The sequence below is a fragment of the Vanessa tameamea genome, chromosome 19 (assembly GCF_037043105.1).
Source record: "Vanessa tameamea isolate UH-Manoa-2023 chromosome 19, ilVanTame1 primary haplotype, whole genome shotgun sequence".
NCBI classification, from domain to species: Eukaryota; Metazoa; Arthropoda; class Insecta; order Lepidoptera; family Nymphalidae; genus Vanessa; species Vanessa tameamea.
In genome coordinates this window covers 6,622,093-6,645,452 of record NC_087327.1, presented here as the reverse complement: position 1 = coordinate 6,645,452, position 23,360 = coordinate 6,622,093, and the positions used below count along the sequence as shown (strand labels likewise).

General features: G+C 32.2%; 1 protein-coding gene across 1 annotated transcript in view; it reads right to left on the bottom strand.

Annotated features, from left to right (window-relative positions):
• The window catches only part of LOC113399362 (cell adhesion molecule Dscam2-like), a 93,666-nt gene that overhangs the window by 27,077 nt on the left and 43,229 nt on the right, over window positions 1–23,360 (bottom strand). The window contains exons 4-12 of the mRNA XM_064217933.1: window positions 20,923–20,969; window positions 12,765–12,843; window positions 9,229–9,317; window positions 3,831–3,902; window positions 3,611–3,755; window positions 2,998–3,173; window positions 2,090–2,180; window positions 1,857–2,007; window positions 1,189–1,353 (exon numbers count right to left, since the gene is read on the bottom strand). Of these exons, the coding sequence (XP_064074003.1) occupies window positions 1,189–1,353; window positions 1,857–2,007; window positions 2,090–2,180; window positions 2,998–3,173; window positions 3,611–3,755; window positions 3,831–3,902; window positions 9,229–9,317; window positions 12,765–12,843; window positions 20,923–20,969 (1,015 nt within the window). The remainder of the gene's footprint in view (window positions 1–1,188; window positions 1,354–1,856; window positions 2,008–2,089; window positions 2,181–2,997; window positions 3,174–3,610; window positions 3,756–3,830; window positions 3,903–9,228; window positions 9,318–12,764; window positions 12,844–20,922; window positions 20,970–23,360) is intronic.

The following is a 23,360-nucleotide window of genomic DNA, read 5'->3' as shown; positions in this document are numbered from 1 at the left end:
GTCAAATAATCAAGGGCTGACTTTCACGTGTAATGTAAAATATAAAAAATATCGATAAAATAAACTCACAAAGAAACTTCGAACCTTTAAACATATACTTTGTTTTAATTTATGGTATAGTTTATTGAGACATAGACTGGATAATTAATTATAATTACATATAATACAGCCGTGACTTTAGCGATTTTTCCTTAATCCGACGAAAAATGGGATTTTCAACGGATTCATTGAACAACCACAAGTATACAATTGGACTAGCTTCATCTAGTATACCATTTATATACTTAGAGGAATTTAAAACAGTCCCCTTTGACGACTTTGCGGTTAATTGTATGTACGAGTATGTTGTACTCGTTGCTACGGTTAGTATAGGTATATACACATATATAGAATATTTTGTTTGGCGGTGAGTACGCTGTTATTTAGACATTTGAACAATTAATTATGGTATATTTAATTGTTGTCAAAAACAATTTTAGCTTTGACTTTGTAGTGCTGTGAGCTGAAATTTTATCCGCGTAATCGAATAAAACATTATAAATACATAAAACACAATATGTTTCCAATTACATGAAGTAATATCGTAATTTAAATTACTCATTGAAATAGACAATACTTAAGATGATTATTAAATAATAAGCTAGTTAGTTTACTAAACTTACTCCGTTAAACTACGATGTTAAATGAAAAAACTCATTCTGGTAGATATTTTTTCATGCTACTAAATTGTATCAATCGATATATATCCAATAATACCTTTATAGCTGTTTAATATTTTGAAGTCCCTAATCTAAGCTAAACTGATTATTAAAATATTTGCTTAAGATGTAAATGTTTAAAATAAATATGTTGATAATAATATATACGCAACAAACACACAACTGACAATCATGCTCATGGCTCAGGTGCAGGTCCAGCGGCCCAACGTGCTGTCCAAGATTGTAAACATTATCACAGCTTTGTTAGAAAAACTAAATAACGTTAATTTAGCCCCTCTCGGAATTAGACCGCCTTGGGTTTACGTAGCCTTATCTAGCTGTAGCTAACTTAGCAACTATGCCAAGGAAGCATCAAGGAAGTGCACAGTTAAATTGAATATATGTATACATAAATTAAAAGTTTTGGAGTCACGATGTACACAGATGGAATCTGAAAATGTTCTTGCAGACTAACGGAAATATGACTTACCTGAAGCACGCTAGATATAGGCATCTGATCCTTGAGCCAAGAAAAGTAGACAGGCATGTCTCCGGAGGTGACGGTGCAGGTGAGTTGTGAGCGGTCGCCGGCGCGCAGTCCGGGCGGGAACACGATGGGCGACAGCACGGGCGGTGACACGACGTTCATTTGCACCTAGAGTCAATAGTTCGTAAACGATTTTCTACTTCACAGCCGATGACCGATGACTCCAATTTTATTTTTCCGCACTGTAGCGCCACGTCACTTGGAAATTGACAATCAAGTCTAATCTTAATATAAATTAGTTTTTATTTTTCTAATTATCGACACAGTAAGTATTTTATAAAAGTTATTCTATCATCCATCTTATCTAAACCCAACGAGTTTGTACAAAGGTATCAAACGAAAAAAGGTTTTCGAGAGGGACGCACTAACAATGACAAACAAAGTAATATACGACAATTTTAAGAATTCTTATTTAATTGTATCAAAAATGACCTCTGAGTAAACTTATTAATTTGCAACATAAGCCCGAAAAAATAACACATTGGCAGTCAACCACATTATATAATGTTCAAATTAGAATGAAATCAAATCAAATTCATAAAATATCTTTACCAGTTTTTCGTGGACATATTAAAAAATGTATCCGTCATAATATTTCATATCAGTCGTACCTCTCTCCTGGCTAATTCTCCTCCAGGAGTCAGAACAGAACAAATCCAACCGCCTCTGTCTCGCGTGCGATCGACATTGGTTATAGTAAGTTGTCCTTCAGATTGCTGGTAACGCGGATCGTTTGCTGACCCGCCTTCCCATTTTACCGAACTTTATGAACAAAACAAAGTTGCATTAAGTTTTATACCGTTAATCTAAAGTATTATAAAACTAGTATAATAGTTAAGCTTACTCAATTGGGAATCCATAATAAGGACACCAAATTGTGACGTCAGATCCAGCGACCGCCTTTACTGGATTCATGGCGCGGATATATGGAGGACCTATAATGTAATCGATTTTAATAAAAATTAAATATGGCTGAATCCTATGAAAAAAATAATAATTTTATATTAGGTGAAATGCATTGTACCAAAAATCCTTACATCGTCATTGTACTGTAAATTATGGGATGATGTTATATGTTATTGTACCTCCAATTAAGCTAGTTCACTTATAATTTAAACAGCATCATAATATTGTGGTTCATGTTTAACAGAAGTTAGCGCATTTATCCAAGGTGACTTGAACATAATTTTAGTATCGCTTATTTTCATCTACACGGAAGATGGAGAAGATACTGGTAGAAAATATGCTACCAGTATCTAGTAAATCACGGAAGATGGGGAATACCCCATCTTCCGTGATTTACTTGGTGGTAGGGCATTGTGCAAACCCGTCTCGGTATGTACCACCCACTTATCAGATATTCTACCCCAAACAACAGTACTCAGTATTGGTGTGTTCTGGTTTGAAGGGTGAGTGAACCAGTTTAACTACAGGCACGAGGGACACAATATCTTAGTTTCCAAGGTTGGTTGCGCATTGGCGATGTAAGGAACGATTAATATTTCTTACAGCGCCACATCTTCGCCATATCATCTTTATTAATCAAATAAGCGGAACTAGTCATAATAGTAATACATGACAAAGACTGGAGCGCTTAATATGATATGATATGGATGAATACTTGGAATGTAATTTTTTTTTTAACTGTTGGGAGTAATCAATCTAAAATCAAAACATCAATTAACAATTATGATGATTCGATGAAAATTAATTTATAAACGGTCACTAGCAACTCTGTTAGTAAATACTTACCGTAAACATTGAGCCGAGCAGCATGTGCGATTGAGCCGTGATTATTTGTAGCCCGACACTCGTAACGTCCGCCATGTTCAACCCTGGCACTGTTCAGTGACAATGTCGACAGTATGTAATTGTTACTCGACCCGATACTGCTGGGTCCGGTTTCCCGTCCTTCTGTTATTATTGCCCTGATCAAAAAACCAATTATTAAAAAATATCTGTTTCATTGCTCTTTATTTAAAAAATTAAATCAAATAGTGTTTGTTTAAAATGTGAAAATAAAACACATCGTTGATGTCGCGTTAAAAACTTTATGGAGCGTCTTTGAGGATTAAATAATAATAAATTGAGTCATAATAATTAGACAAAAATATGCCAATAATAATTTCGAGAAATGACGGAAGTTATATTTAAAATAAACCGTTGTAATATATTAAAATATTCTTTCCATAATGTGGTTTTAATTTAGAAGATCCTTTTCATTAAACTTTTAACCAAAAAAATGAAAAAATCCGATTTCAATCCAGGACCTCGAGATCTGCGGCCTTTTATCTAGCCACTGGCAACTTTAAAGTATAATAATTATATATTATGTAATTTGTTCATGTTATATAATAATTGTTACCCATGATGCGACGGTATCGGTTGACCATCTAACGACCACCGAAATCGAGGCGGTGGTTCACCAACAGCCGAACATTTTAACGCTACTTGCGCTCCTGGCTGTACCGCTTGCTCAATAAACGTATACACGAGTTCCGGTCGAGAATCTAGAAAAATAACAAAAAATATATCAAATGGGAAAACGTTCTCAAAGCGTGAAATAATAAATAAAATTCTCTTACCAGAGGATCGTTTAAGGCGTTTTCGTTTGATGCGAACGCTGTTGGTTTTCTTCACTAATGAGCACCATATAACTGGAATAAAAGTATTAAGAAAATACAATTTGCTGGTGTAGATATATCGAAGAAGTATTTGTAATAAGCTCGTAATTTAAAAGCATTATATGTATAAAACCATATAATGTATTATGTACAGTTTTGTATTAAATACAATATATAGGAATCACCGTAAAATTGTAAATACCGTTAGATAAAAATCTATCTCGCGAGATTTTAAACTGCTGAAAGAATTTGAATGGTGATATATTTCAATAGCTTATAGATCTTTCGATTAGTTTTTTTATAATTTAATTGAAATTCAATTCGAGGCGCATACTAAGCCCGTTTTTCTTATTTATTATTATTTAATTTGACAATTAACAAGTAAGTGTAATGCTTCTATATGCAATAAATGAATTCGATTTGATTTGTTAGATTATAATCTATGGAAAAATAGTGCGTTAAATTGTAAGCAATTTGTTACGGTTCACAATCTTTCGACAGTTAGCAATCTCGCATGTAAATTATAATCGAACAGTATTAACATTTTACGGTAACATTAATTTATATATACACTATACAAATTATAAAACTGTCAATAGATCTATTTCAGTGTTTATTTTTAACGCTATGTAACCACTACATGGAAAGCACTGTTATTTTTTTTGTAGAATATTTAGTTGTACATGAAGTTACGCTTACGTAGTATCACTATCTAAACGACTTAAGTACAAATTATTTGTACCACAAATAAATCATCTACTATCAAAACTTTAACAAACAAAAATGAAAAAAATTGTTCAAAACTAGTTATTTGTTTTCCCAGTTCAGTCCAGTTCGCAAAAATTTGGATTAACGAACTGTAATATTGTTTTTACGTTAAAAATAATGACTTCATATGAAAACTACTAATTGAATATCAAATTAAATGTTATATTAGGTAACATTTCTTACGGTAATCTGGGATAGATTACGACTAATGTATTGCGATTTCTTTGCAAAATGATGTCATTGACAATAGTTTGATAGGTGCTTCATTTTAATAATTTTGCTATCCAATTTTTGTGTTCAAACAATAATCAGGTATGCGTTCAGATATTAATTAGCACTTAACAAGCGGCGCGGTGGTTTTGTTTTTCATTTTTTCATTTCGTTTGCGTTGAAACTCCGATGAGTTATCGATATTTTTGAAAATACATTAGTACGTCTTGTTGGAAAAAATAGGTTTTCTATTGAAATTAATTAAACGGGTAATTCCCCGTTTCTTCTTAGTTTATACTTTTGGTAAACTCATGGAATAGGAAATAAATTATATTTTGGAAAATGTAAGAAAGGCTAGCTAAAAAAAGCTAACAATAATATCAATCAGATCAAATCATATATATCAATAATAACAAGCTAAAAACAATATCATACATCTAAATTAGTCTATAGTCGTATATTTCAAAGTTAACGCTTAAAATAAATTAAAACATTAAATATTCAGATATTTCCGTATCCCGTAATCCTGTTAAGCAGCTTACACATCATTTAGAGACATTTATTTCTATTGGTTGTGATAATTTGTTATTTTGAAACTTGAAAGTTAATGTGTCTCCCTTAGTTCCAAAGCTGTGAACATCTATCACAACTCCATAAACATTACCACAGCATTTAATATGTATGACTTGCCCGAAGATATTTTTACGATTGTCGAGGTAGATACTAAAACTACGGAGTCTCAAACTGTATCCTATAAAGGTCATGCTGAATTTAGGTCTCACTGAAATATTCACTCACTTTTTCTTTTTACTATCCGCGTTCGTTCAGAATTTATAACGCCGTAAATTGTAAGACTAGACAAAAAATTTACAACCTTGTATGTCTGGATACTTCGAGGTAAACGAAATTTCTGATAACCTTCGAATTTTAGGATTTCATAATCGATATCTAGAAATATATTATTATTGTATATTACAATTTTAAGTGTTGAATTTACCGTTTTACCTACTCGGTTAAATGTCGTTTAAGGTGATTATTTGAACAATGTTACGGTTTCTTCCTGCGAATGTCAATTCAATGATGTCAGAAAGGACAATCACTGTATAAATAATAATCAGCTACGCAACGCTTTTAGGAAAGGCCGTTAATTGTTTAAATATCCTTGGAGTTAAAGTGCATTAAATGTATTTTACTTTACTAAATAAACCTTAGATCATAACTTCGTTACTCTACGACATTGTCTTAGTTTTATTCAACAATTTTATTTTATATAAAGCATAGTATTTAAAAACTCGTTTAAGTGAAATTTATTAAAAATAATTGATCTAACGAAAACATTCTCATAGACCATTCCGTAAAATATGAAACAAAAAAAACTGCTTTGGTACAATAGATTGGTCTGAAACGAGTTCCGGTGTATGAAAATCAAAAAGTAAGTCCTCCCGACCGTCCGTGACACCCGCCCCCACAAAGATGGATGCCAGTACGAAATATTCAGCGAACTATTTCAATTTGGAAAGTTTCCTCTTAGTGAAGTAACCGCCACTGGTTCTAAATATACTCCAAAAATTAATCTCGTCAACGTCACGTATGGTCTTAGGAATATCTCTTAAGCAAGAATAGTAAAAACTTACACAGAAGATGGCGACCGTGTTCAATATTTACAATGTCCCTGAATATATTTATATTCGGAATGTGTATGTTGGCAAACATTCTATACTGCACGACCGCTTCTGCATGAAAAATTCGGTAGCCGAGTGACAATGTCTGTAGGGGTCGTTCTGAATATACGTTTACACAAATCATTCTATCGATATTGGGTTTGTGCCGGTAATATTCTGTATATATTATATATTTAATATTCTATATATTTTATTAAAATTTTCAATATTAAAACATGTTGTGATAAAATTATCCTATACGTTTTTATAACGTTTTTATAACCAAATTACATATTCTGTTTAATATTATTAATGTTGATATTTATAAGAGTCTTATTACAAAGTATGTCGCTCGAAAATAAGTGCTTTACATTAGATGTATCATAATATGAACACTCTTACAATTACACGATAGACTATAAAGTATACGTTTTATCATTTTAAAAAATTAGTATTATTTGTAAAACATATGTACTTTAAATTTATTTGATATTACTTTTTGTATTTTTATAATATTACTAGCTGCCCCGCCCGGTATCGCCCGCGTGATGCTATATAAACTATAACATATGTACCACAAAATGAGATTTTTTCAAATCGAACTAGTAAATACTTTGATTTCTGCGTTCAAGAAACCTTTCAGCATAATTTTATACCACAGACATAAATAAATTATTTCAAATTAAATCAGAATTATGTTATTCCAAAACTTTACTACGATGACGGTCTAGTAATAAGTATTTTTCGCAACAATTTGAGACTCGCTGAGGCCTTATTTTTCTCTCTGAGTGGGTTCAGAATTTATGAGAGACCCCAAAGCAATAAAATACCTTGCGAGAAAATGAAGGAGCAAATCGCAATATATTTGTTCCTTGGTGGCTAGGCAACCCATTTTAGCCATTCGCGCGTGGAAATATTATTTCTTGCTAACAATAGACGTGGACGTACCCTTTTGATTATACTTTCATTTTCTCAGATCTACCCTTTATTACGTCGTTGTGATCTCTTCGGATGTTACCACGAATAGGTATTACAGCGAATGAATGTTTCCATATTCGGATGGATTTGTATTTGGAATAAAATAAAATGCAATTTATTCATGTCGTATTTTGTTATCTCCTAACGAGTGTCCGGTCACCAATTATTCTTCGATTTCCAACCAATTAACGGCCTGTATGGACCGATATATATTCGATATATATAGATAATCGATTATTTTTAAAGAGCTTTTTTTATATCATAAAAAAAAACTAAAATACACTTTGAAAAAAATTAAATTATTTTTAATATATAATTGATGTTATCTGTGAATTAAATAAGAAAGACAAAACTATATAATATATTAAATATTAGCTGTTAATATGATGTTATTATAGAATTAATTGTACTTGTAGACTGTAAGTGTTGTGTTCACACGAAACAAAACGAGTAGTGTGTACAACGGTTTTCATGGGTACGCCACTCCGAGGTACCGGGTTCGATTTTTGGCCGAGTCGATGTTTGTGATGGTGTTTGTGGTACCGTCGTTACTTCTGATTTTCCATAACACAAGTGCTTTAGCTCCTTACATTGGGATCAGAGTAATGTATGTGATGTTGTCATATATATATATAATATATATATATATATATATATATGTATGTGATGTATTATATTTAAGTAATAAATAAATTACACAATCCTCCTCCATTTTCATTTCAATCCGTGCTAGCGACTGGACTCACGTTATTGGGTGTCAACTATCAAGGCTACGACTATAGATCCAAAATGATCGAAGCTTATCTTCACCTGGCTAGTATAATTTAAAATTCATTGAAATTTGTTTGTTTTATTATAGCTGGATGGTAAAATATAAATTTAAATATAAGCCCGAGCGAAATAACAAACATTTTCGCGAATATATTTTTTTGGAGTTAAACAAAACATGTACAAAATGTTTGAAAGCTTTAAACTCACGGTCGTTCGAATAAATTTAGGATCTCTGGATATTAATTTCATATCATAATATTGTTCCGCATATTTGTGAACGTTTCAAAACAAATGTGATGAAAATGGCCTGAAACTTTGTTTTTTGTTTCGATATGTGTATATCATGATAAATAAAATAACAAAATGTAAAGTATGTTACATATATACTTTAGTTTTTCATGCCCCACTGTTCGGTAAAGGCCTCTTCATCTCTCAATCTTAACCAGTCGCTTATACCATTAACTTCTGCCCCAATGCAGGCTGATGTACTCATGCACCAGAATTTTAACTAATCCATGAAAAATAGCTCACGATTTTTTCTTCCAGCGTTGAGCACGAGAATAATTATAAATAACAAAGTGGAATACCGATTATTTTGTAATTTAATATGAATTTTGAATATAGTTCAAGTCTATTTTAAGCTGTTACAACTTACAATGAAACAAAAATATGTTACTTTAGTATAGGAATACTATGCAAAATGTTTTAAACGTATTCTTGTTAGACAGATTTTACGGTTCGTATTAAATATACATCTGTAAACATAATAGAGTCTGAATCGCGCTTTCAATATTTTTAACAAAAGCTAGATATATATAAAATATATATATTGTGAAATAGATTTGGAGACCTGTCAGTTGCGACCCTATATATTTTTATGTCAGATTTACAATTAATGTAAAAATTGTTGAAATACAAAGCAAATCAAATCTTTAAAATACAGCGATAAATAAAATAAAATATATACTTACGAAAGTCGTGGTTTTTCTTGGCTTCCTTGAGTATTTTCTTCACACTGTCGCAAGTGAAATAGGCAGCATTCAACTCAATGCAATTGTCCCTGATGAAAAAATAAATAAATATTAAAATTACAATTACAATAAGAATATTGAGTATATCTTTTCATTTGTAATTGTATATCTTTTTTTATTATTATAATATGTTGTATATATTTCTAAAAAAATAAGTAAAGTATTGGCCGTTAAATGTCCCACTACTGGGCTAAGGCCTCCTCTCCCTTTGTGGAGAAGGTTTGGAGTTTATATCATGACACTACTGCAATTCGAGTTGGTGGATACACATGTGGCAAAATTTCGTTCACATTAGGCACGTGAAGGTTTCCTCACGATGTTTTCCTTCACAGCCGAGCACGAGATGAATTATAAACAGAAATTAAACGCATATAAACGCATAACCTAACTACTTGCAAATAATAGTGCAATAACCCTAAGCTTTGAATGTAGTAAATATGTCATATTATATGTATTATATAATAAATAAATTTACTAGCGTTAATATAAAAAAATCTCGAACAAATTTCCGCTATTGAAATTAATACACAACGAATTTTATTCCTCGTTAAAAATAAAACATCGAATACATGGTTATCGTTTCGTATATACGATTTGTAAAACAGCGCAAACTTACGTACCATTATCAACATCAAAATAAAATATGCCAACGCTTCTATTACATCGCGATAAGGGTTATTTTAGCTCGCATTCGTTGGACCTTTTGTTATCTCGATCAGTGATGTTGTACAGAGAGCTTCCCAATTACACCCCGAGGGAATTCAAATAAAATACACCAATTATTTCCCTCGTATTCGCTCTTTCCTTCAAACCACTGCTAATTACAAACAACGACTTCGGATGTTTTTAACAAGTGACGTGTGAAGTAACCCGAGATAAAAGAACATGCCATACGAAATGTGAAAAGTGATTTTTTACAGATTCGTTTGAATGTTATTAACACTTTTTGTACGTCATAGCAATTACTTATCTTTTTGATTTTACGTATTGTCTCCAAACTATTAACAATGTTATATAACGGCTAGTCGCGGAAGATACAGCTAGCATTATTTTTATATAGAGACACCTTAACTGAACGCTCATTGTGTTATATTATCTATAGAACCATGACGTAATTGTAACAAGGCACTTCTAACATAACATTATTCTTTACTTTCTTAATAATATACTCATATAGATAACTACTAAGAAATGTGGTTTCAGTATAAGAGTCACCTCATCTCAGCGCGTAGGTGTCGTAAGAGCCGAGTTAAGAAACTAACGTTTATGTTCCTCATCATCAAAATTAATACGAATTAGGATTGGTGTCAGACAGGCGGCTGGTTATCAATATGCTAAAAAATGTTCATACAGACAACCCGTACGATACCTAACGACTTTACTTCAATATATTTAAAATGACAATTAATTCCTGCAATAAACATTGGAATATAAGCAACAGTTAAAAAGAAAAGTCTACAAACTATAATAAAATACTTCACACTATATATTAATTATTTAATAATAATAAAAAAAAAAACATTTCTCTCAAAAGTACAAAACGCAAGTAACTGTCAACAACGTGTTAAAATAACAAAACGTCATAACCCAAAACTAATGTTGTTATAAAGTTGTAAAATGTAAATGTTATATTTGTTAAGTCCAGGCAAATGAGAAATTGTTGACGTAAACTGTTTGTAAATGCGAAAAGTTGTTGAAAACACTTGAATATGACAAAGTTGGGAACAACGGAAGTTGATAGAACTTTTATAAAAACTGTAATAGAAAATAGCTATTTTAGCACCAGCCTTAAAAAAGAGTTAGTCTTACAAAATTACGGTAAGTTTTTACTCGTCTTGATTTGACTGCAAAATAGAATCGATTCAACTTACTTGTGATTGAGGTATTTAATATTATTTTTTATCTGTAGTAATAAAAAAAATTGAGGCATAATATATTGAAACGAATTAGAAATTATTTTTTTTACATTAATATAAATGGTATGTAATAATGTGCAATTAAACCTTTCTCGTCATATAAATTAAACTAAGAAGATAATTATCCTATAACATATTTAATTTGTAGTACTAAATCAATATTTTAGTGCTGTCAACAGACTAACAATACATTTATATGATCAAAAATCCATTACAGAACTTGGAAGAAACAAACATCAAGACTGTATTCACAACGGAGAGAGAATTATTTTCCTTAAATAGTCTATCACGAGAACAAAACATTCGCCGTCTAATGTTATTTCGTTGAACCCTTTACGAAGCGCTTCAAATCGTTGGTAATGGAAGGTAAACATTACACAAGGGTTGGCTACTATAAATGTAGCACCTCATAGGGAAATCAAATATGTAAACATTTCTTCTTTGCATCTCAAACACTGCATTAAATTTATATATAAGTATGTACAGTAAAGATAAGGATTACGTGTGAAATCACTAGCGTAAATTCACGAAAAGAATATTATGTCAGTATTTAATGGCGGCTCAGCCTAAATTCTGAAAAGCTGATGTCAACGGAATATAAATATTTTCGTGTACTTTTAAAATACTGAAACACGTAAACTACACAATTCAAAATGTAACGGTATTATAAACTGTGTCTTTTTAAAAAAAAATGGTTTAAATTAAGCTAACTTACATAAAGGTTTTATACACCTAAACCATTTTTAAATATTTTCAGTTTCAAACCAGCGAAAACACTTAATTCATAATATCACGTGTGATTATTTATTTAGTGTAAGTAGCGTATTACCAAACAAATTAGCTTAAAATAATTAAATTAACTTAAAAATGACATTAGATTTATTGGCGCCATTTTTTTATTTACATACTAAAAACCCCCAATAAAATCAAACGTAAAATATAATTAATATATTTTTTAATATCGAATTGATAGCGGCTGCTTAGTTAAATTCAATAAAAACTTTTTAAATGCTATTAAATTGAGTCGTAGTACGACGTTGGCTGTATAGATAATATCGTCTACGTCACGAGATGGGAAATTAGGGTAAGAACTGGGTCAAAGTCGCACGGGGTCGACGCTCGACGGCGGCGTCTGAAGTAATTATGCAAGTGAGACCGCGAAGTTGTCATTAACCGACATTATGTTAAAATAATATAGTAAAGAGGTAACTTGCTAATATATATCGTTTTTATTACTTGTTTGTAGTTTACAGATATTTTATTATATATTGTGTAACTTAGTGTGCATAGGAAATAACTGTTTTACATTAAACGTCGCTTAGTGGATGTTTAGTTAATACTGATTTGTTATTTTCTTTCATCATTCATTTGATATTCGAACGAATTATAGTTTAACTAATTTCCTCCTAAACTACTATTATAGGTAAAGTCGTATCTATAATAAATAGTACAGTTTATACTTATAATCTAATAATAAAATCATTTGGATATATTTAAAAAACTATAAAAAAGCAAATGCTTCTAATTTAAAAGCGTAAGTCTTAAGTTAGATTCACTTACTCCTTGTCAGATTGAATAAGTTTGTTGTGCAGGAAATTTCTCAGATCAACTTCCTGATCCTCTCTCAGGTCTCGGGAATCTGTGGACGATTTTTATAAATTATATTGTGTTAAGCATTTTTTTTAATATCACAAATTTGAATTACTTATAAATAATAAATGTTTAATAAATTAATCTTTATCCATATAAACGTAAGAATAAAAATTAAATTATGAAAATATGTCTTATAAATTTTAATCGGCATAGAAGTAAAATATATTTTTGTAATTGAGAGCTTTGTTAAGCATATCGCTAGTGCAGTCAGACGGGTAGACGTACTTGTGTTAACGAAGTATGTGAAATATGCTGCTCTTATTCGCGTCGATTAAATCAATGGCCACTTCCATACACGAGTCCCCATTTATATTTTCGGGCGTGCGCAATAAAATCAATACTGTGAACTTTGCAAGAGTGCAGTGACCCAGTCACCAAAATAAGGCCACACGTTGCATAAACTATTTGTAGTAAAATACTGACATACTCAACCCGCGAATATTTTGATACAATTGAACGTCAGCGGTTAAACACGCATCACGCGTTCTTGGTGAGATAAAACAATCGAGGCGAGAAGGCAACTAAAACGAACCACTTGAAACGAAATAAAAAAAAAACTGTTTCGAATGCGCATATTTCTGTATAAGCTGGGACCACGCGGTTCGTAGACAAAGGCTTGTGAAATTACAGTCTTGCTTTTAAATGCGAGAATGAATCGCAATGTCTCGTCCCCTCAAAGCTTTGCGGATCCGTTATGGAATGCGACGTTGCGCCTCTGTTCTTGAATATACGGATGGGATTACCCCTGTATCTGCTTAGGGCTGATGATCTCGCTGATGAAAGTGTGCGTGAAAAACGTTTATTTTGCTTTATTATTTCTTTGACCGAACGAGAAAGAATCGAGGATGATATATTCATAAACAGTGTTTCTGCTTATTAAATATTTTCTGTATATTTAAAACAAAAGGTAAAATGTTAAGCTACGGCTTTTGCGTGAGGAATATTCATTTCAAAATATTGTTTTATTTTATAAAGATACAAAAAATATGAAAAGAATCAAAGTTTTTTGTATCCGACGTAAAAATTTTAAAGTGGAAGAGAGTCGGACTGTTATCATAAAAGTTGTGAGATGAACTTTCAACGTTGCTGAATATTATTTTTTGCTGTTTTGTTTAAAGCGAATACAAAATTGTTAAAATATTGGGAATATTCAATTCAGCAGGCAATGGAAGGAAACAAAAAGATCTATTCAAGCGTGATATTCCTAAAGTAGTCCAACGTGATCGGAATGTATGACTATCTCTAACAATACTCGCGTTGTTAAACATAACAAGAAAAATACTAGAAAAGTCGATTTCGTTTGAAAAATATGCTTCTTTTCTTTTTAATAGACTGCCCCGTTGGTGAGCATTTAAAAATGCACAGCCTCCTTTGAAACGTCTACATCTTCTCATTTTGTCGGGCGTTGCCGCAAGACAAAACTAGCGGAGTTACACTCATCCTCAAATACGAGCATAAAGCGCGATATCTCTCCCTTTGAAACTGCGAGAAACTCATAAACAGGTGGAATGGGAATAGGGCGTTGTTTTTGTATCACGTGGGAAAAATTGCTCCTGACGCAAATTAAACGCTGTTTCCTCGTTCTTTGTATTTCAACTCTGGCGTAGTTTTAGTTGAAACTTTACTTTAGCAACAAAACTACTAACTTGAAGAAATTCGAAATATTTTGTTATTCTCGTAACTGTAAAGTTTTATCAAAAATCAACTATAAACAATGTTAAAAAAATTATCTTATCGTATACATTTTTGTCATATTAATTTTCTTTTCAACCGACTTAAAAAATATTTTGAGTTTACTCGTGTTATATGTATCTAGTATTAAAGTATTAATTTAATTATTTATTATATTAAATATTTTGATTGATTTGATTGTTCTATTTTATTTAACACCATTATAGTCACTTCCCTGTAGTATAGTTGCAAAAGGTCCCATTATAAACGCATTTCAAATACATAATGTATGTTATCACTTTGAGATATATCTTACGACTCAGTTATTTTATTCCATCTCCTTACTCAATTTCAAAAGTATCATGATATAATGATCATTGTAGTACGGTCTAATACATTACATTAAATTTACTTATAGACTGAGAGCTAGTGATCGGCAGACTTACGATATAGTAGCAAGCTCCATATTACTGCCAGGTACACTGCTTCACCTGCTGTCGGTGAAATGGAGGTTCACTATTCCCATCGAGGGTACATTTTAATGATTTAGATTTTATTCTCTAAATGCAGGCTTAGTTGAAAATAACGTGATATATTTCATAATTAACATGGTCATGGAATTGAGTTCATTGATTTTTTTAAAAATATAAAAATTAAAAAATGTTCGAAAGGCGGAATAAAGACAAATATAAAAAAAAAATCTCTCGCGATAACATTTATTCGATACTGTAAAATATATTAAGTGGGAAAATTTGCCAAGATTCCAGACTCATGTCGGCGAGGTCATTGAACAAATAATATACCAATAGCAACGAACAAATTTTATATGAGTTGATTTAGCCAAAGTTTTGTATTCTTAACCTATATTTTATTTATAATACGTAGGCGGGCTGGCAAATGTGCCACCTGTTATTAAGTGGTGATACCTTGCATCTTAAATGCGCCATCAACCTTGGGAACTAAGAAGTTATGATCCTTGTACATAAATGTATGTGTCTTAATCGAAACACAACGTACTATAATTTTAGAAATTGAATAAGTTGAAAACAGATGGGCTTGTTCAAAGCGGTCCTATCCAAAGCTATCTATTAAATTATATTAAAATGTTATAATAATAATGTCACGCTGACCGATTTTGGCCACGGCTAATCTCAAGGGAGACCAGCCAACAGGACATATTGTGGTGCAAAATTGTGTGCGCAAATACGGGTGCACTGTCTGTTCCCTCACTAAAATAATCCGATAGGACGGCAAATCCGAAACGACCTGAAAGAGTTCAGGTGCAGGACCAACGGCTTTACATGTTTCCGAGGCACGAGAATGTACACATTTCTAACTTTCAGACTCTTTGCTGTTAGTGAGAATTTTTCGATGGTATGACAACCAATAATTTTATTGGACCTCGGGATCTGCGGCCTTATATATAACCGAGAAGGCAGTCATAGTAAAATGTTAATAACCGTTTGAATTTATAGGTCAACTTTCAAGATCAAAATAGCGGTAGATACTGACCCACGTCCGTGTTTCCACTATAATTCCATTCCGTTCTGAGTATGGGGCATTGGGCTTATTCGCAAACAACATGTTTTATGAACCCGCATTAGAGAGCAATGAAACGAATTAGGCCTGTGATATGTCGTTTTGTTGTGTCAGCCCTGCTAAATTGCTGGTGATTTTATATCCCATTACACCGTAGGATATAACTGTAAAGTAAGACTATTTGTATCCTTTAACATGAGAAATCGGCTGCTTAAAATATTTCTAGTAGGATAGTTTGTTTCATAATTGACTAGCTGTTCTTCGCGATTCTGTCCGCGTAAAACTTTTTCCCTAATATTCCGTTGTTTATATTCTTTGGTCTTATTTAGGCCCCTGTCTACTTTCAAAGTTAATTATGACCGGTTAAGTTTTTAGTCGTAATGAGGTAATAAATGGAAGGTAAATGTTACTTTACGATTTACAACATACTAGTCGTCGTCCGCAGTTTCGCTCGCGTTTGTTAGCTATTGTTAGCAAAATTTCAGTCAATTCGATTCAGTGAATAACCGTGAAAGAGCAACAGACAGACAGAGTTACTTTCCCATTTATTATATTAGTATACCAGCCGTTGTAATCGTTTGATATAATATATATACTAACCTAACAGTCATATATATTGACCACATGCTTTTATGGTCGCGCGTCGCTGATTAAAGTCCGGATATTAATAAACATTTCAATTTGCTTATGTACAGTGAATTTGTCACCGAGTAATAATTCAAAAGTCATTCGTTTGCTACTTACCGATCAGGAGGCTGAAGATTACAGATACGATATGTCATGTTTCGATGACAATTAGACGATTTCACCATGCGTAGGGATAATGAATAGGTAGTTGTTTGAACATAGTAACCAGTAACTATATAACAACGATTCATTGGCAAATTAAGTTGTAAAGTTTTGCATAAATAAAAAAAATGTAAAATAATACAATTTCTTGTATTTAAATGTATTGTATGAAGGCAAACGAGCACACATAGCCAACTGATGGATTATGATCACCGTAGCCCCGTACATTGACGCTGAATAAATTATAAACTAGTCCTGACACTGTCAATGTGCCACTCAGCACGGGATCTAAGATGTCATGTTTCTTGTGCTTGTAATAATACTCTTACCCTTAAAAACAAAACACAGCAACAAGAAATATTATCCAGCCTGTACAAAGCATACGGCCTTCCATCGCTCACACGTTTTAAAATCAAATTAAACATTTATTTAATTTACAGTACCAATAAAAGTGTTCATGTGTGTATGTAAACATATCAATCGCTTATGGAATGTACGTCATAACACTTAAAGTTAGGCTGCGTTACAAAATGCAATTTGTAAAGAGAAATTCACATGTCACGATCCTGCCGTAGGACCAGTATTTGTTCGATCACCCGTCTCTCATTTAGGATTATGGTCTTTAAAGCGATAGTATTAAGAAGTTAAATTACGTGTTAACATGTTAGCATTTTAGTTTAATCACACAACGTCTGCTCGACATTTAATTGCTGCCTCTCGCTGCCTCGCTCAGCTGCTCCCTATGTCAAGAGGTACGGGATGAGGAACGCAGTGATATGGAAGCGATTGCTTTTCGAATTCTTGAATAAGCTCAGTTGACTGGCTCTCGTATTTCCATCAAATATGCTTTGAAGGTAATTTTGTAAAATTTTCAACGTAACTGTTGCAATATTCCAGCTGTTTTTTTTTTATTCGAACGATTAAACTATAATAAGTTAATTTATATAAGGATACGTGGATAAATTGTTTGGTATCGAAATAAAATATGTTTTTTTATTTCAAAAACATTTATAACCAGTATCGTTAGACTTGATGTAAGGAGTCTAACGATACTTCATAGGTCGAAGTATGTATTTAAAAGATATGGTGGAATAATGAAAGTCACATGCCGTATCATGAATCCTGAAAATATTACATTCCTAATAATTTGAGCAGTCGTGTAAAAAGGACGTTTGAATAACTTTTTAAAAACACGAGATTGAAAATGTAGCATTAGGTACTCTTATTTAAGTTTTCAATTTTTGTAACTGATGTTTCGTCTTTAATCTCAACTTGTGAAGTTTCGTTGTTAATAAAGTAATACTACGTTTCATTAAAAATATTTTCAAAGGTAAATCATAAGTGTCTAGGTAAAAAAAACCCCTTAAAATTATTAAATTTTAAAAGTGCTGTTAATGATTTTGACAATTCATATTAATTTTTTAGCAGGGTTTGTGCAAGCTCATCGGTGTTAATTTGTATTGTGTTCCGGTTTGAAGAAGAATGAGTGATAAATTTACTTATTTATTCACGGCGAATTGTTGCCAGCATGTCCTGCTGCTATCCCGCGGTCTGTTTTGTTAGACCAATTATAATAACATTCGTTTAAGTAAATATTTAATCATGTATATATATTATTCTACATATTTAGTATGATTATGAGTTAAAACCAGACGTGTAGGTCGGTTATTATCAGATCAAATCAAATTCCTTTATTCAATATTGCTATATATTATTTGATTGACAAATTAAAAACTTCCCGCGTAATAAATACCCTGACCTGGCCTGACTTCTCTGAAGTGTGTAATTTTTACCTATATTCAATATAAAAAAGATATAGTCAGGAGGCAATCGTTTAATTCCCAGGATGTGCTATCAACCATGAACTCACTAATTGTAATTATCTCTTGCACACGAACGCTAGTTTACATTTTTTTAAATTTGGTTACAGAGGCCTTTGTACGCGTTCTGGGTTCCTGTTCAACAATTCCATATATTGCCCTACAATAGAGTTACTGACTGTACGCAGTCGAGTAACTGGAGAAATTAGTTTGAGTTTGTTCCTTGTATCAATGTTTATGAATATCACATTTTCTTTTTCCATACATATATGTTATTACAGAATAAGTTCTGAGAAGCAACGGTTCCTATATTTATTTCTATATATTTGTGCCCCAATGGTTCCTTAGCAACTAGGTACAGATGGCCTTTTCAGCAGCAAGAATACCGACAGCGGCGGCGGTCTTATCCCATTATTATGTTTATTTAGTTATAGAGATCTGACTATTTAGAATTCTTATCTAAAAGTTTATTTAGCGGATCGATAGCATTTAAGCGAATCGTGTAATCGTATATTGGCAAGTAACAATAATTCTGGAGAAGCATTGGCGTCAGTCTGCCCAAATGTCCAGTTGGAATAGTCCAATCCTTTTTCATTCAGTGCTATGAAATAAACTTTTGCGGTAGAGGTAATATTCCAAGGATACCCGGATTGTTTCCAATAGTGTATAATGCGCCGGTCGTAAATAAATATAATAGGGATCAGCAATTTAATTATGAATTAAAATATGCACTTTATTAACTACCGTATAGGTATGTGCATCAATAATTTACAATCAGAAGTAACTAAAAGTAATCATATTCTTTCAAGTATTCTATTTGCAGAATTGCAGGTTTGATCCTGATCTTTTGACCATGTACAACTTATACATACGTAACACTAATTCATACATATACGGAGGGAAAAATAGAAGTATTGCTTATTCTCTAAAATGAGATTGCCAATCATTTTTCAAAAAATTGATTGGAATATTGACGTCTGAGTTGGTTTCACAATTAAAAGACATGAAGAGGGTTTCAGTTGATCTCAATTACAGTCCCTAATCCGCACTGTTATGATATCGCCGATTTGGAAAATGACGACAGCTTCTGTATATTCTCGTCCGTCACGTCGAATTCTAATTTGAGCGCTTCACTGCACCCTCGTCAGCCGTGACAGCTGCCGCGCATATCTCTTCTGACCTTATTTTATTCGTATTGGACTATTGACAAAGAGATTTTCTCGTCTGGTCTTTTTTTGAAATAAAAGTTAATAAACAAAAATAACTATAATATTTAAGAAATCAAGTTGCTCATACAAACCGCGCCGTCGAATATTTTCTGCTCTAACAGCCTGTAGCTCTTGAAGAGCTATAAAATCCATTACGCGTTAGCCAGCTACCACTTGACCGATTTTCCATATTGACAGCACGAGAAAATTCAATCTGATTAAATAAAGTAACCTAGTTTTTAACGCATTGTAGGATAATCCCCACAAGGGGCTTTTATATCACCCGTTTCGATTTCAATTAAATTTTGCGCAAATTGAATCGAAGCGGATCGGAACGCTTGCCGCCAAGTGTTTGACAAATAGTGTGTTCCAATTTATTCCCTCACATAATGAGATACGTTTTCCGACGAATACGCGAATGAAACGCCTTTTAATTTTCACGTTGATGCGTAATTTTGCTATCGAGTGACGGAGTAATGTGTTATTATTACTTTAACAACCTACGCCGACAAATTATCGCGTTCTGAATTTTCGGTGTACTCAATATATTATACAACATATAATTAAAACGAACACAGAAGAGCGGTTAAATATATAATTAAATTAATGTTTCTAATGTACTGTAATATCATTATCGTGTAAACGTAGATCGTTAGAAGATATTTTTTAATAATTTCTAATTATTATTTTTATAAAAAGGTGGTACGTTAAATAATAAGCCTCAGAAATAATCCATTAGATCAATGAGTCCATCATATTTAGATAACTAGTTGTCGCTCGCGGCTTCGTTCGCGTTTCAGGGATTTGGTCGTCAGGTGTTAGGCAAACAAAGGCTCTGTTTGCCTAACACGTGACGCCCAAACACCCTTCCTTGAAATTCAATCTTGCTTCATACCAAACAGACAGACATATTTACTTTCGCATGTATAATAAATGTATACAAGTATTGATGTTGTAGTCTAAAATAAGGAATAGAAAACTACATGTTACTAGACACGCGTTTATCTCTTTTTGTAATAAAGCTCATACAAAACTCACGTATATCTCCGCCAACATATTGCGACTCGTTCAAATGTCCTCTGCACCTGCGGAAAAGAAATTTTATATTCATAAGTTGCAACTCGCCAATAGAGATAGTATAAATCTGTCAGTTATGAAACTGGTTATATAATGGAATCGCTGGAAACATTTGACTTATGCAAAAACGTTTAAAAACTTAAATTCCATTTGAAATAATCTTCTATTCGGATTTAACAATGAACGTTTTAAATGTATTATTTCGGAACAGTTGATTTCTGTAGGGACCAATTATGCGAACGAAAATGAAACGTGATCATGATCGTGCAAATCAGAAAGTTAGTTGCGACGTTGAATATGACAATAAGGTCGTTTACAGAAAACATGCATCGATATAGCTTGTGTGAGTAATAATAATAGCTTTACTAGTTTTAATTATTTTTAAGCGGTTGTGACTCGCGGTGTCGCTCGCGTTTTAGGGGACGTCTTCAGATGTTAAACATAAAAAAAGTAGCGTATGTTCTTCTTTGGAGTTTTAATTTGCTTCATACCGAATTTCATCAAAATCGGTTCTGTGGTTCGATTGAAATAGCAACGGACAGACCGACAGACAGACAGACGAAGTTAGTTTCGCTTTTATATTATTAGCTTAGACTACTATAGATGGTTGATAGCTTCACTAACTTTGTTAAAAAGTTATTATTAAGATAACATTTGACGAGCTCCGTGGTCGAGTAGTGTGTACACTGGTTTTCACAGGTACGCCACTCCGAGGTTCCGGGTTCGATTCCCGGCCGAGCCGATGTAGAAAAAAGTTCATTAGTTTTCTATGTCGTCTTGGGTCTGAGTGTATGTGGTACCGTCGTTGCTTCTGATTTTCCATAACATAAGAGCTTTAGCTACTTACATTGGGATCAGAGTAATGTGTGTGATGTTGTCCAATATTTATTTATTGTTTAATAATTGAGAGTGAAAACGACTGGCATAAGTATATTTCAAAATGAAAGGAACAGTTAAACGGTTTGAAATCTTGTTAGGAATTAATTATAAGTTAAGATTACACTTTAAATTTACATTATTTTAAAAGTAAATCTAGTAATATTTCTTTAGAAATAATTTAGTAAAAATATTAATAAAATTATTTTTAACTAGAATAATAAATTCGAATTTATATATACTGTAATAATCATAATGGTAGTATTTATAATTATTAAAAACACTATTTTAATTAGTAATATTCAGTTGTAAGTACAATGGTAATAATTTCATTTAATAATAATGTTAAGGATCAGAATTGCGTTTCAACAGGGAAATGCTGCTAGCATTCTGGCCACCATTCCACGCCGTCATGATTTGCACAGTAACAATTTTTTTATTATTAAGACCTTAATGTAAACAATATCATTGAAGTAATTATTTGTTTTAACAAATAAAATAAATCTATTTCATGTGAATTCAATATTTTATTTTAATATTTGAATATTAGTAAGTTAATTATTATATAACTAATGAAAATTTAATATTTTTGATTAATAAAAATTTTAATAACTGGATGATTCTGTTTAACGTAAAAAGCAAAATTAATAGCCTGTTAATGTCACACTGAAGGACAAAGGTCTTCATTTAATGATTGAAAGGACTCAGGCCTTAACCCTCTCATTTACATGTATTTCCCATTTGACAGCGATAAATTTGAATGCCTTCTTATTACATTGTTCATTCTCTTGAATATTTTATTAGTTTAGAGTCTACGGAACAATTGTATTCCCCTTCGATTGTGTGTTGCATTTTAAACAGTTACTAATATCTATTTGAGTAAAATAATTAAAAAAATATAAAGTGTTTCTGTTTCACGCCATTTGCAATAAAAAAAAATACATTAACACCACCACCACCGAGCACGAGATGAATTATAAACACAAATTAAGCACATGGAAAATAAAAAAAAAAGGATTGTGCTTCTAGGCAAGAACCAAATTTTCATTTGAACTCAGAATCGTCTGTTAAGATTTACATTTTCTGAACATATGACAATCTGGGCTATTAATTTAATAGGTGTTATGAAGTTTCATACAGATAGGACTATTAAAATATTTATATGCGCTGTGGAATATACTAATATTCTTCACTTCAGAGTGCTACAGTCTTCACAATATGACAAGAGCGCCGTGACACACATTTTTGTACTCGAATAGGCTTTAAGAATCTCTCGTGGTCGGATACAAGTTTTTGTATCACCAGCCCAGTTCCGTCCAATTTGCACTCACGACAGTGTCTAGTGTCTATAGACTCTTTGTCATGTGGTTTGACAAAAAGAGATGTAAAAGGCATGTTCGATACTGTTTTGGACCTTTTGCTTTTATATACCTCACACCTAACACAGAATTTATACTTAATTATAAAAAGTATAAATAGATGTTAGAAATTCATTTAAAAGACTGTTTGCTATTATTATTTAA